Source organism: Tauraco erythrolophus, chromosome W (assembly GCF_009769465.1).
Source record: "Tauraco erythrolophus isolate bTauEry1 chromosome W, bTauEry1.pri, whole genome shotgun sequence".
Classification (NCBI taxonomy): domain Eukaryota; kingdom Metazoa; phylum Chordata; class Aves; order Musophagiformes; family Musophagidae; genus Tauraco; species Tauraco erythrolophus.
The window spans coordinates 24917614-24932988 of NC_141497.1; the positions used below are offsets into that span (position 1 = coordinate 24917614).

General features: G+C 47.6%; 2 protein-coding genes across 5 annotated transcripts in view; both read right to left on the bottom strand.

The window, feature by feature from the left end:
• Positions 1 to 1139, bottom strand: part of LOC147526267 (ubiquilin-1-like) — a 45804-nt gene extending 44665 nt beyond the window's left edge. For all 4 annotated transcript variants that reach the window (XM_086630232.1, XM_086630231.1, XM_086630230.1 and 1 more), the window contains exon 1: positions 930 to 1139. In XM_086630232.1, coding sequence (XP_086486358.1) covers positions 930 to 1088 — 159 coding nt within the window. In that variant the 5' untranslated portion in view covers positions 1089 to 1139. The remainder of the gene's footprint in view (positions 1 to 929) is intronic.
• Positions 1 to 15375, bottom strand: part of LOC147526264 (E3 ubiquitin-protein ligase TRIM11-like) — a 346932-nt gene that overhangs the window by 241727 nt on the left and 89830 nt on the right. The window lies entirely within an intron of this gene.

The following is a 15375-nucleotide window of genomic DNA, read 5'->3' on the forward strand; positions in this document are numbered from 1 at the left end:
AGGTTTGCAGTTATCAACTGCACAAAAAAACAAGTTGCATACATTGAATTTCAGAGACATTTTATAGAAAATGAAGTAAGCTCTGAATCTCCTTCAGGGAGCTTCACCTTTTTAAGTATTTTAGCATAACAATAACTACATCCTTCACAAGTAGGAAAGACTGGCTTTATAGATATCTGCCTCATGCTCTGACCCCACCTTTCCTATGATTTGTAGCCTCCTAATCTAAAAAAATTAAGTCCTGGTAAATACTCACATGGAAGGCCTCCAAAAAACTGAAGTGCTGCAGGAAACAGTGTCAATGATTCAGTAAGTGCCACCGTTTCTCTTGAGCTAAAGGCACAATGAGATACTAAGTTTCATAAAAACTTAGAACAAAGACCCTAACAATTCAGAGTTATCTAGTTATCTAGTGCACTGAAACACAGCAGAAGCTGTACTTTATTTGTAGTGAAAGTTTTATACAGTCTAAAGACGAGGCTTTTCTAAAATTAAGAGATCTTTGCCATAACCTACTCACTGTTTCTAAAGCAAATTTTAGATCGATATAATTATTTGCACTATAGCATTGCCACGTCGGTGATTGCATATGTTTTCTACAGTTGTACTAGTTAGCCAGCGAGCCTCCTACTGCCAAACTGAGTCATCTCAGCAGGGCAACTCAGAATTACGAAACGAGTTACATCCTCCTCCCGGGCCGGCTCTCAGCATCACAACAAGGAGGAGCCGTGGAGGAGACGACGCAGGTTTATTCACCATTCCCGATAGCCTCAGTTAGCAGCGGCTCTCCACCAGACCGGGTCAGCCCCGAGAACAGCTCAGATAAGCAGAAGCTGCTTTGTCATCACGAAAGACCCTCATCCTTTAGCGTGGGAGGCGGAAACCACAGACAAGAGCTCTTCCCCCTGGCTGCGCCTCCAACCCCTCACCTGCTGGATGCTGCTGGTATCGGGCACAGCGAACTCTTCCTTCTCCTTGGGAGTCTTCACTGTGATTTTGATGATCCGCGACTCAGCAGCGGCGAATCCCTGAGCGGATGACTCAGAGGAGCTGTGAGCCTCCGCAGAGCTCTCCGCACTCTCCGACATGGCAGGTGGGACCTGACTCGCTCCAACCGCACGATTCCAGGCGAGTCCCCCGCGCCGCGGCCTCGCTCCCAAAGCGGCAGACAGACACAACCCAGCTTACCCGCGGCGCGCACTGATGACGCCTAACACCGGGGAAGTTACTAAAAAGGGGAAGCTGTCTCCTCGGGCGTAGGTTCACCTTCGGCGCGCTTGCGCGTTAGGGGTGGTAGTTTGAAGATTTTAAATCTTAAAAAGAGACAGAGACAAATAGTTCCTTAAACTGCCATATGGAAGTTTTAAATTTATTTTCGGATATAATCAGATGACTTCAGTACTCTGAAGTGTGATAAATGAGTGAGTCCCAAACAGAACTCCAATTAAAGTTTACAATTTATTAGGCGAATAAAAGCAAGCAAACAGCGCTGGGTGCGCCGGGAGTCTCCGCTCCACCAAGACGCACACCCGCTGTGGCAGTTTTTCTTGTATTTATACAAACATAACCCCCCCTAAAAGGTCAGTCTCTCCCAGGAGATTATTTCCATAGTCCCCGCCTCAGGCTCCGCCTCAGGCTCCTCCTTGACACGCCTTTTGGTGGTCGTGGGCAGGGGTCTTCAGGATGAAGGCCGGAGGTCTTCCTCACTGTACACTTTTCACCTCTTCCCTAAAATTCCTGATTTGGCTGCATTTGCAGAGCCAAACCGGTTCCAGACTAGCCTGTCCTTGAGTGGACATCTGGTTGTCTCCTACTGTGATAAATGAGTGAGTCCCAAACAGAACTCCAATTAAAGTTTACAATTTATTAGGCAAATAAAAGCAAGCAAACAGCGCTGGGTGCGCCGGGAGTCTCCGCTCCACCAAGACGCACACCATATAGTTCTTATTTCTGGTTTATATTCCTTTTACTAATCCATATTCTCAATTATTTCCGAGAAAAGGTGGTCTTATTACAATGAGCTCAGAGAAGTCATCTCCATAGTCTCCACCCCTAACCCCCCCCAGTTGCGCATGCGCAGTGTCTCCTGGTGGTTGTGAGTAGGGGTCTCAGGGATGAAGGCTGTATGTCTTCCTCATGATGACTTTTTCACCTCCCCAGAAAACTAGCGAAGTCATCATGACTCTGCTTTGCGAAGTCATCAGGATCGTCCTTGTTCTCCATCTTGGCTCCTGCTTATCTTACACAAGGGTTATGCAACTTACAGATACGTGACTTAAGCAAGCTAACTTAAAAGTGGTTAAGCGAGATTAGAGATTAAGCGCATACAGGCCCCTAGGCCCCTCTTGTCTAACACCTTGCAACTGGCAGTAAAGCAAAAGAAGAAGAGAAAAAAAAAACCCAAAACGTTAGGTGGCTTTTGCAAGAAGCGAGAACTATACACATACCATTCTGCTTTCTCTAGGACTACAGTTATACAAGAACGAACAGAATGGTTAAAGGTTACATATACAGAGAAGGTCATATTTCACTGTGCGGCCCTAACATTGTTTTATATTGCCATGTATCAGGGGAACACATTTCACAATTGGGGCTCCTGGTTAGTAGCATCATGAGGCATTTCGCAGGTTTACGTTTTTGCATTTCACAGAGATCTTAAACTAAGACAATCACTTATCTTGAATAAGCACACCCTACTCCTTGCCACCTATTTGCACATCCCATATTGACACGAATCAAATGAACATATTTCACACCTACCTATCACTGTCTGAAGACAAATGTTAGTTCTTGTTAGTCCTTATCTTGCCCACATAGGCTAGTTTTTGTCTCCCTTCCTCCCTACAGATGTGTGGGTCATGAGTTACAACTTTGCTGGCATTTGTCTTATCTCTCTCACCAGCCTCCTCCCTGGGCAGCCAGCAGGGACTGGGACTTCACAACTTAATAAAGGCAAGCAATAATTCATACAGCAGTTAATGTAGCAGTTAGTATTTAATATTTAAACAATAACTTGTTAGTATTTAATATTTAAACAATAACTAATATATACCCTCTTATGTGATTTCCTATATTCCCTCTATCAGTCCTCCCTTTTTATTAAATCAAGTAAATTCTTTTACTTGCGTAAGTTTCCTGATTGATATAACATTTTGTGCATTGAAGATACCCTCTTAAACATGCGCCAAACCCATATATACAGCAGTGTTAGTAACAATATTAAAGCAGCTGTAGCTATTAACAGTATTATAACAGGATATTCTAAATGACTGAAAAATCCTGAAGCGGAAGGTGACCACCTAAAGAGTGCTTCCCAGCATCTATGCTCTCCATCCTTTTCTACTTTTCACCATTTCCTTTTATTTCGTTTTGCATCATGATGAACTGTCACCAGAGTTCTCTCCTCTGTAGTGACAGAGCATTCTGTGTATCACTCTGGTGGTTAGCAGCATCATGAGGCATTTCGCAGGTTTACGTTTTTGCATTTCACAGAGATCTTAAACTAAGACAATCACTTATCTTGAATAGGCACACTCTACTCCTCGCCACCTATTTGCACATCCATTGACCCATATTGACACGAATCAAATGAACATTTTTCACAGAAGTTCCAATACATTAAAAATGTTATTATGAGTTTTATAATATTAACGTGTTGATGTCCTACATATAATTAGGCTATTACTTGCATATAATATAATACACGATGATATTGTATGAAGTAACAAAGCCGTACCATGACCTGTATGACTTTCATGTTAAAAAGAAAGGGAGCGTTGTGGGTTAGGCCGCTCTGGCAACCAAACCGCCCCCCACCCCCAGTCGTTGACTCACCCTCCCCCAGTCCCAGGGATGAGGGAGAGAATTAAAGGATAAATGGGATACCTGTGGGTTGAGATAAGAACAATTTAATACAGATGATTTAATACACAGGGTAGATGCTCACCACCCCCTCGTATGCGAAGCCCGTCTCGTCCCGAAGCTGCAATCCCGGACAAACGCGAGGCCCCAAAATAGAGGGGGGGAGAGAGAGAGATAGTACTTTGAGAGTGGGAGTACTGGAAGAGAGAGAAAAAAAAAGGCAATAGAGCAAAAGCACAGCAAGCGCAAAAGAGCAAAAGCGGCGAAAGAGCCAAAGCACAAAAAGCCCTTCTTTCCGGCTGACCCTCACTTTTATACTGGGCATGACGCTGCATGATATGGAATACTAATTGGCCAGTTTGGCCCTCAATCTTAAGTTCCACCACAAATCACAAGGGGAATCGTGGCCCCCTTGTCCCGGCTATGCTCCCCCTTATCCCGCCGTGCTTCTGCACTCCGGCACACTGAAAAGTCCTTGGAGTCTCACGTCCAACCACAAACATCAGCTTGCTATCAGCATTCTTCTCAGAGCGAGCCTCTGAGTAAAACCAAAATACGGAGCTCTTCTAGCTGCTAAAAAGAAGAGCTAACTCTGTCCCACCTAAAACCAGGACAGGGAGAAAAATTACATACAGTTTCTGAACCTATGTAAAGAGAGATCATAAAATTGCCTTTTGCTTCTAGGTTACTTGTTTAGCATCAGCTTAAGAGTAACACTTAATATCTCAAATAACAACCTTTTATTACTTTAAGAATAGAATTACTATGGAAGCATTCCATACCTGGGAATCAGATTTTCCTCAAATTTGGACCAAAAAAAAGACACAACTCCCCTCCCCCATACTACTCCCCCTTAATCCATACTTAAATTTAGTATCACCAGATTAGGTCCTTTCCAAAACATGAGTGATTTTCTTATCTATCCATCAGATAGGATATTCCAGATTCCTATCCCTGTTTTAGTATTAAATATATGGATGGCTTTGAATTCTAGAGTCAAATGTCCTTTCTCCCTTACACTTAAGTTATCCTTGAATTAATTACCTTTTCCTACAATAGTCTGATTCATCAAGTGATTTGTTGGCTTGGTCTACTACTGGGATAATTTCTCAGAAACTAAATTGGTGCAGTAAAGTTTTACTAAACCGATTAAAAAACTGTTAAAATGTTTTAAAACTGAAATAGCAAAAATTGGCTAAAGCCTATCCCAAGTTTCGTCTGTCCTAGAGCTTCAATTGGTTGGCTTCAAACGGTTAGCTTTCTGGGCTGCAAGCACACATTGTCGGCTCATGTTGAGCTTCTCATCCACCAGCACTTCCAAGTCCTTTTCCTCAGGGCTGCTCTCAATCCATTCTCCGCCCAGCCTGTACTTGTGCTTGGGATTACCCTGACCCATGTGCAGAACCTTGCACTTGGCCTTGTTGAACTTCATGAGGTTCTCACAGGCCCACCTCTCCAGCCTGTCAAGGTCCCTCTGGATGGCATCCCTTCCCTCCAGCGTGTCCACAACACCACACAGCTTGGTGTCGTCAGCAAACTTGTTGAGGGTGCACTCGATCCCACTGTCCATGTCTCCAACAAAGATGTTAAATAGCACCGGCCCCAGTACTGACCCCTGAGGAACACCACTCGTTACTGGCCTCCACTTGGACATTGAACCGTTGACTATAACTCTTTGAGTGCGACCATCCAGCCAATTCCTTATCCACCGAATGGTCCATCCATCAAAACCATGTCTTTCCAGTTTAGAGACAAGAATGTCGTGTGGGACAGTATCAAATGCTTTGGATAAGTCAAGGTAGACGATGTCAGTTGCTCTTCCCCTATCCATCAATGCTCTAACCTCATCATAGAAGGCCACCAAATTAGTCAGGCAGGATTTGCCCTTAGTGAAGCCATGTTGGCTGTCACCAATCACCTCCTTGTTTTCTATGTGCCTTAGCATAGTCGCCAGGAGGATCTGCTCCATGATCTTGCTGGGCACAGAGGTGAGACTGACTGGCCTGTAGTTCCCTGGGTCTTCTTTTTTTCCCTTTTTAAAGATGGGGGCTACGTTTCCCCTTTTCCAGTCAGTGAGAACTTCACCAGACTGCCATGACTTCTCAAATATGATGGATAGTGGCTTAGCAACTTCATCTGCCAGGTCCCTCAGGACCCATGGATGCACGTCATCAGGTCCCATGGACTTGTCCACCTTCAGGTTCTTTAAATGGTCTCGAACCTGATCTCCTACATTCTCCTAGTCCCTGCCTTTGCCTTCTGTGACTTGGGCTGTGCAGCTGGAGCTCTTGCCAGTGAAGATGGAGGCAAAGAAGTCGTTGAGTACCTCAGCCTTCTCCATATCCCGGGTAGCCAGGTCCCCTGTTTCCTTCCAGAGAGGGTCTACGTTTTCCCTAGATCTCTTTTTATCACTGACATATCTATAGAAGTCTTTCTTGTGGCCCTTGATGTCCCTGACCAGATTTAATTCTATCAGGGCTTTAGCTTTCCTAACCTGATCTCTGGATGCTCAAACAATTTCTCTGTATTCTTCCCAGGCTACCTGTCCTTGCTTCCCTCTCTGTAGGCCTTCTTTTTGTGTTTGAGTTGGTCCAGGAGCTCCTTGTTCATCCATGCAGGCCTCCTGATGTTCCTACCTGACTTTTTCTTTGTTGGGATGCACCGCTCCTGAGCTTGGAGGAGGTGATCCTTAAATATTAACCAGTTTTCTTGGGCCCCTCTTCCCTCCAGGGCTTCATCCCATTGTACTCCAGCGAGGAGATCCCTGAAGAGGCCAAAGTCTGCTCTCCTGAAATCCAGGGTAGTGAGCCTGCTGTGCACCCTCCTTGCTTCCCTAAGAATGTTGAATTCCACCATTTCATGATCACTGGGCCAAGGCTGTCCTTGAGCGTCACGTTCCCCACCAGCCCTTCTTTGTTGGTGAGAACAAGGTCCAGCGTAGCACCTCTCCTCATTGGTTCCTCTACCACTTGGAGAAGGAAGTTATCATCCATGCATTCCAGGAACCTCCTGGATTGCCTATGCCCTGCTGTGTTGTCCTTCCAAAAGATATCAGGGTGGTTGAAGTCCCCCATGAGGACTAGGGCTGGTGAACATGAGGCTGCTCCTATCTGTCTGTAGAGGGCCTCATCCACCCGGTCTTCCTGGTCAGGTGGTCTGTAGCAGACCCCCACTACTATGTCCCCTGTCCCTGCTCTCCCTTTAATCCTAACCCATAAGCTCTCAGTCAGGTCATCATCCATCCCCAGGTGCAGCTCCATGCACTCCAGCTGGTCTTTGACATAGAGGGCAACCCCTTCTCCTCTTCTCCTCTGCCTATCCTTCCTAAAGAGCCTGTACCCTTCTATTCTGACAATCCAGTCATAGGATTCATCCCACCACATCTCCGTGATGCCAATAAGATCATATTCCTGCAGGCGCGCACACACTTCTAACTCCTCTTGCTTGTTCCCCATGCTGCGCGCATTGGCATAAAGGCATTTAAGTTGGACCCCAGATGAATCTGACTTCCTGGCTGGAGCAGCTGGAATTCCCTCCTTCTGTTCTTCAGGTACTTCCAGCATATCTTTATAAATCTTGATATTACCCCCCTCCCCCTTTGAATCTAGTTTAAAGCCCTGTCAATGAGCCCTGCTAGCTGTTGTGCTAAGACACTTGTTCCCCTCTGAGAAAGGCAAGTCCTATCTGGTGCCAGTAGGTCTGGTGCCATGTGGCCCATCCCATTATCGAAAAAGCCAAAATTGTGGTGATGACCCCAGCCACAGAGCCACATATTAATCGACTGGATGCATTTGCTTCTTCCAGTGTCACTGCTTGCAACTGGAAGGATAGAAGAAAAGATTACCTGTGCCCCAGATCCTCTTACCAGCTGTCCCAGGACCCTGAAGTCTCTCTTGATCAACCGTGGACTCCATGTTTCAGCTTCATCACCCCCCACATGAATGAGCAATAAAGGATAGTAGTCCATGGGCCGTACCAGGCTAGTTTCGTAGCGATGTCTTTAACCCGGGCTCCAGGGAGGCAGCAGACTTCCCTCAGAGCAGGGTCAGCCCGGCATATTGGACCTTCCGTCCCCTTCAGATGGGAGTCACCTATAACTGTTGCCCTTCTTTTCTTCCCTGTGGAGGCGATCTTGATACAATGGGTAGTCCTCTCTGACCCTGGTGACACCTCCAGTGCAGATGGTCCCTCAGCCACATCATCCGTCGATGGGCCTTCCACCTCCAGAGCCTCATACCTGTTGTGCAGGGGCACCTGGGGAGCTGAGGTAGGCAAGGAGGGGGGTCGCCGGTTGCCTCGAGCACAGACTTGTTTCCATTCATGTCTCACCTTTGAGTTACTGTCTTCTGCCATGTGGGGTGAGGAATCAGAATCCCCTTCATTTTGGGTTTCCTTTTGTGGTTCTTCCTGGTTTTGCTTCAGGTCAGGCAGAGCCTGACACCACCAATCTCTCTCTTTCTCAGACTCCCTGATGCTTCTCAGCCTTTCTACTTCCTCCCACAGCTCTGCAACCATGATGAGCAGATCATCCACCTGGTCGCACCTCACACAGTTGTTCTCACCACTTACCATGGAGAGGCTCAGGCACTTCCTACAGCCTGAGACCTGGACAGCCAGATGACAATACCTGTGTTGTGGTTTAGGCCGCTCCGGCAACTAAACTCCTCAGAGCCACTCACTCACCCTCCCCCACCCCTCGGGGATGAGGAAGAGAATTAAAGGAGAAAGGGAAAAGAGACCTGTGGGTTGAGATAAGAACAATTTAATACTACTGCTACTAATATATATATATATGTGTATACAATGATAAATATATACAAACGAGTGGTGTACGGTGTAATTGCTCACCACCCCTTGACCGAGGCCTGTCTCGTCCCAAATTAACGATCCTGAAACAGATAAGTCCCAATACTGCAATCCCAGACAAACAGGAGGCCTGAAAATAGAGAGCGAGACAGAGAGAGCACTCTGAGAGTCCGAAAGTGAGAGTCCCGGAAGAGCAAAGGCCCTTCTTTCCGACTGACCCTCATTTTTATACTGGACATGACGCTGCATGATATGGAATACTAATTGGCCAGTTTGGCCCTCAATCCTAAGTCTAAGTACAAATCATAAGGAGAGTTGTGGACCCTTTGTCCCAGCTATGCTCCCCTCTATCCTGTTGTGCTCCTGCACACTGGCAAGAACACGGCAGCTGAAAAGTCCTTGAGACCTCAGTGCCAACTATAAACCTCAGTGCGCTATCAACATTCTTCTCATAACAAGTCTCAGACTAAAACCAAAACACAGAGCTCTTCTGGCTTATAAAAAGAAGAGCTAACTCTGTCCCAGCTGAAACCAGGACAACCTGAGGGACGGAGAATACAAATTCATATAAAAGAATAACTTGCAAATCATAAAAAGCCCTTAATTAAGCAAAGAGGAAGTTTTAACGTTAGTTTCATCATCTTAATTTTGGTATAGATAAAATGGAAAAGGGAGTTTATTTACCTATACTGAAAGTGTCAAGGTAGAAAATACCATGAAACATGACAACATGCTTGTGTGTTCAAATTGAGATAGTTCAGAATACAGTTTATACACAATGCATAGAAAATGAAAATGATCCAGCAAAGGATTTTGAGTTCTTACTCCTCCATAGGCTATTTTTATTTTGAACAAGATCTTTTCATTTCTTTATTCTCGATTTTACTTTTTTTTCCCCACTTCCTTGCTTCCTCCTGTGCTTTTATTTCCTCTTCCTATAATAATCTGTTATGATAGGCAGGACGGGGTAATCCTGCTTATAGGTACAAACTGGGGGACAAGAGACTGGAGAGCAGCCCCGCGGAAAGAGATCTAGGGATTTGGGTTGATGGCAAGTTGAATATGAGTCAACAGTGTGCCCTGACAGCAAAAAGGGCTGACTGTGTCCTGGGGTGCATCGAACACAGCATATCTAGCTAGTTGAAGGAAGAGATTGCCCCACTCTACGCTGTACTGGTGCAGCCCCACCCTCAAGTACTGTGTGCAGTTTTGGGCTCCACAATATAAGGCGGCCATGAAACTATTAGAGTGTGTCCAGAGGAGGGTGACCAAGATGGTGAAAGGTCTCAAGGGCAAGACTTATGAGGAGTGGCTGAGATCACTTGGGAAGAGAAGAGAAAAGAGAAGGGAAGGGAAGGGAAGGGAAGGGAAGGCTGATAGGTGACTTCATCGAAGTCTACAACTTCCTCAAGGGGGGCAGGGCAAGGGGAGGTGCTAATCTCCTCTCTCTAGTGACGGGTGATAGGACACAAGGAAATGGAATGAAGATGCTTCAGAGGAAGTTCAGATTGGACATAAGGAAAAGGTTCTTCACTGATAGGATGGTCAGTCAATGGAACAGGCTCCCCAGGGAAGTGGTCACAGCATCAAGCCTGTCAGAGTTCAAGGAGCATCTGGATGATACTCTTAGTCATATGATATAGTTTTAGATAGCCCTGTGAGGAGCAAGGAGTTGGACTCCATGATCCTTATGAGTCCCTTCCAACTTGAGATATTCTATGATTCTATGGTCTGCACAACATTTCTGCATCAACTTCTGATCCTAAAAAATATAATTCAGAATAAGTTTGATATTAGAGACAACAGTTTAATTTTTATACCATTCCTTTTTCTTCACCTACAATTACAGCATTTACTGCAGCAGTTCATAGAATCATAGAATGGATTGAGTTGGAAGGGACCTCAAAGATCATCTAGTTCAAACTCCCCTGCCATGGGCAGGGATACCTTCCACTATATCAGGTTGCTCAAAGCCTCATCCAACCCGGCCTTGAACACTTCCAGGGATGGGGCAGCCACAACTTCTCTAGGCAACCTGTTCCAATGCCTCACCACCCTCAGAGTGAAAAATTTCTTCCTTATATCTAATCTAAATCTCCCCTCTTTCAGTTTAAAGCCATTGCCCCTTGTCCTATCACTACACGCCCTTGTAAAAAGCCCCTCTCCAGCTTTCTTGTAGGCCCCCTTTAAGTACTGGAAGGCTGCTATAAGATCACCCCAGAGCCTTCTCTTCTCCAGGCTGAACAGCCCCAACTCTCTCAGCCTGTCTTCATAGCAGAGGTGCTCCAGCCCTCAGATCATCTTTGTGGCCCTCCTCTCGACCTGCTCCAACAGCTCCATGTCCTTCTTGTGTTGGGGACTTCAGAGCTGAATGCAGTACTCCAGGTGGGGTCTCACGAGAGCAGAGTAGCAGAGGAGAATCACCTCCCTTGACCTGCTGGCCATGCTTCTTTGGATGCAGCCCAGGATATGGTTGGCTTTCTGGGCTGGGTTTATGTGAAGGGGTTTTGGTAGCAGGAGAGGGGCTGCAGCCCATGTAACTTCCTGGGCTCCAAAACCTGTCAGACCAGACTCTGGCCAGGTCGTACCCCCCATCCCCCTCAGGCCAGGGCCGAGCCAATCAGTGCCTCTGCGAATGCCATATTTAAGATGGGGACAAAGAAGCCCAAAATGTGGCTCAGACATGCAGTAGAAAGAGGGGGGAAGTGGAGGGCTGCCCTCCCCCTCTCCTCGGCCTCCCAGACGGGCGGCTGCCCATGCTGGGCTGCTACCACCTGGCTGGAGATGGCCGCGGTGGCGCAGCTTGGGAGAGCTCCGAAGCGCCGCGCTCCCGGGGTGCCCGCTGAGCGGAGTTTATCCTGCTGGGACTGCTGAGGTTTGTCGGGCCCGGCACAGCTGCAGTAGAGAGAGGACTGAGATCTGAGAGAAACAGCGACGCAGACACCAAGGTCAGTGAAGATGGAGCAGGAGGAGGTGTGCTGGAGCTGAGATTCCCCTGCAGCCCATGGTGAGGTGGCAGGTGGCCCATGAGAGAAACGGAGCAGAGACCCACCCGCAGCCTGTGGAGAAGCTCAGGCTGGAGCAGAGATGACTGTGCCTGAAGGAGGTCTCCATTTGCTGCTGGAGACTGGTGATGAGGCGGAGAGGCATCTGAAGCCTGTGGAGAACCCATGCTGGAGCAGGTGGCAGCTCCCTATGATTAGGGGAACTAACCTTAAGCTTAGCATTCTGACAGGCATTACAACGTAGAAAAATAGTTTGTGCAGGTGCAGGTGCAGCGACAGAGCCGGAACTCTATTGTCTGTAAGCAATGGCTGACCAGCCATCTGGTTAAAGCCGGTTCTGTGATCAGGAACCCAGCCAACCAAGCAAAGGTGAAAAGTACACAGTGAAGAAGACTATGAGCCTTCCTCCAAAAGACCTCAATAGACGACCACCAGATAGCAGGGCACATGCGATGAGAGAAGGAGCAGATGCTAACGAGTTCCTAGAATCAATCTCCATAATATACGCCTATTCTCAGAACTAATTGTAATAGCCCAGCCTATACTAATGACTATGTATGATTATGTGCAATAAATAATTGCCTGCTTCATGGCACAGTGTGCAAGCTTGTAGAGGAGAGAACCCCCTTGCACCTGGCGCTGCAATAAACATACCTGCTTTATAACTCTCCGGGAGTCGTAGAGTTTGTTTCCGCGCGTCACCTAAGAATCCGTGACTTCGTGGTAAAAGCCCATGCCGGAGCAATCTGATGGATAAGGATTGCATCCTGTGGGTAGGACTCATGTTGGAGAAGTCTGCGGACTGTCCCGTGAGGAGGGGATCCATTGGAGCAGGGGGAAAACAGTGTAAGGAGTCCTCCTCCTTTAAGAAAGGAGCAGCAGAAACAACATGGTGAGCCACGAATGGAAAGAAGTCCATGCTCGGGGCAACAGGCAACCCCCCTGCTCCTTGCCTACCTCAGCTCCCCAGGTGCCCCTGCACAACAGGTATGAGGCTCTGGAGGTGGAAGGCCCATCGATGCATGGTGTAGCTGAGGGGCCATCTGCACTGGAGGGGTCACCAGGGTCAGAGACGACTACCCGTTGTATCAAGACCGCCTCCACAGGGAAGAAAAGAAGGGCAATAGTTATAGGTGACTCCCATCTGAAGGGGACGGAAGGTCCAATATGCCGGGCTGACCCTGCTCTGAGGGAAGTCTGCTGCCTCCCTGGAGCCCAGGTTAAAGACGTCGCTAGGAAACTTCCTAGCCTGGTACGGCCCACAGACTACTATCCTTTACTACTCTACCATGTGGGTGGAGATGAAGCTGAAACACGGAGTCCACAGTCGATCAAGAGGGATTTCAGGACCCTGGGACAGCTGGTAAGAGGATCTGGGGCACAGGTAATCTTTTCTTCTATCCTTCCAGTTACGAGCAATGACACTGGAAGAAGCAAGTGCATTCAGTCGATTAATATGTGGCTCTGTGGCTGGGGTCATCGCCACAATTTTGGCTTTTTCGATAATGGCATGGGCCACATGGCACCAGGCCTACTGGCACCAGATAGGACTTGTCTTTCTCAGACAGGAACAAGGGTCTTAGCGCAACAGCTAGCAGGGCTCATTGACAGGGCTTTAAACTAGATTCAAAGGGGGAGGGGGGTAATATCAAGAATGATAAAGATATGCTGGAAGTACCTGAAGAACAGAAGAAAGGAATTCTAGCTGCTCCAGCCAGGAAGTCAGATTGATCTGGGGCCCAACTTAAATGCCTTTATGTCAATGCACGCAGCATGGGGAACAAGCAAGAGGAGTTAGAAGTGTGTGCGCACCTGTTGGAATATGATCTTATTGGCATCACGGAGATGTGGTGGGATGAATCCTATGACTGGATTGTCAGAATAGAAGGGTACAGGCTCTTTAGGAAGGATAGGCAGGGGAGAAGAGGAGGAGGAGTTGCCCTCTATGTCAAAGACCAGCTGGAGTGCATGGAGCTGCACCTGGGGATGGATGAGGACCTGACTGAGAGCTTATGGGTTAGGATTAAAGGGAGAGCAGGGACAGGGGACATAGTAGTGGGGGTCTGCTACAGACCACCTGACCAGGAAGACCGGGTGGATGAGGCCCTCTACAGACAGATAGGAGCAGCCTCATGTTCACCAGCCCTAGTCCTCATGGGGGAGTTCAACCACCCCGATATCTTTTGGAAGGACAACACAGCAGGGCATAGGCAATCCAGGAGGTTCCTGGAATGCATGGATGATAACTTCCTTCTCCAAGTGGTAGAGGAACCAACGAGGAGAGGTGCTATGCTGGACCTTGTTCTCACCAACAAAGAAGGGCTGGTGGGGAACGTGACGCTCAAGGACAGCCTTGGCCCAGTGATCATGAAATGGTGGAATTCAACATCCTTAGGGAAGCAAGGAGGGTGCACAGCAGGCTCACTACCCTGGATTTCAGGAGAGCAGACTTTGGCCTCTTCAGGGATCTCCTCACTAGAGTACAACGGGATGAAGCCCTGGATGGAAGAGGGACACAAGAAAGCTGGCTAATATTCAAGGATCACCTCCTCCAAGCTCCGAACAAAGAAGTCAGGCAGGAACACCAGGAGGCCTACATGGATGAACAAGGAGCTCCTGGACAAACACAAAAAGGGAAGCTTAAAGAGGGTGGAAACAAGGACAGGTAGCCTAGGAAGAATAGAGAGGAATTGTTTGAGCATCCAGAGATCAGGTGAGGAAAGCTAAAGCCCTGATAGAGTTAAATCTGGCCAGAGACATCAAGGGCCACAAGAAAAACTTCTATAGGTATGTCAGCGATAAAAGGAGGACTAGGGAAAACGTGGGCCTTCTCCGCAAGGAAACAAGAGACCTGGTTACCCAGGATACGGAGAAGGCTGAGGTACTCAATGACTTATTTGCCTCATTCTTCACTGGCAAGAGCTCTAGTCGCACCGCTCAAGTCGCAGAAGGCAAAAGCAGGGACAGGGAGAGTGAAGAACTGTCCACTGTAGGAGAAGATCACGTTCAGGGCCTGAAGGTGCACAAGTCCATAGGACCTGATGAGGGGCATCCACGGGTCCTGAGGGAACCGGTGGAGGAAGTTGCTAAGCCATCAACCATCCTATTTGAGAAGTTGTGGCATTCCGGTGAAGTTCCCACTGACTGGAAAAGGGGAAACATAGCCCCCATCTTTAAAAAGAGAAAAAAGGAAGACCCAGTGAACTACAGGCCAGTCAGTCTCACCTCTGTGCCTGGCAAGATCATGGAGCAGATCCTCCTGGCAGCTATGCTATGGCACATGGAAAATAAGGAGGTGATTGGTGACAGCCAACATGACTTCACTAAGGCCAAATTGTGCCTGACAAATTTGGTGGCCTTCTACAATGGTGTTACAGCGTTGGTGGATAAGGGAAGAGCAATCAACATCATCTACCTTGACTTGTCCAAAGCATTTGACACTGTCCCACATGACATCCTTGTCTCTAAACTGGAGAGACACGTATTTGCCGGATGGACCACTTGGTGGATAAGGAATTGGCTGGATGGTCGCACTCAAAGAGTTGTGGTCAACAGTTCAATGTCCAAGTGGAGGCCAGTGACAAGTGGCGTTCCTCAGGGGTCAGTACTGGGTCGGGTGCTGTTTAACATCTTTGTTGGAGACATGGACAGTGGGATCGAGTGCACCCTCAGCAAGTTTGCTGATGACACCAAGCTGTGTGGT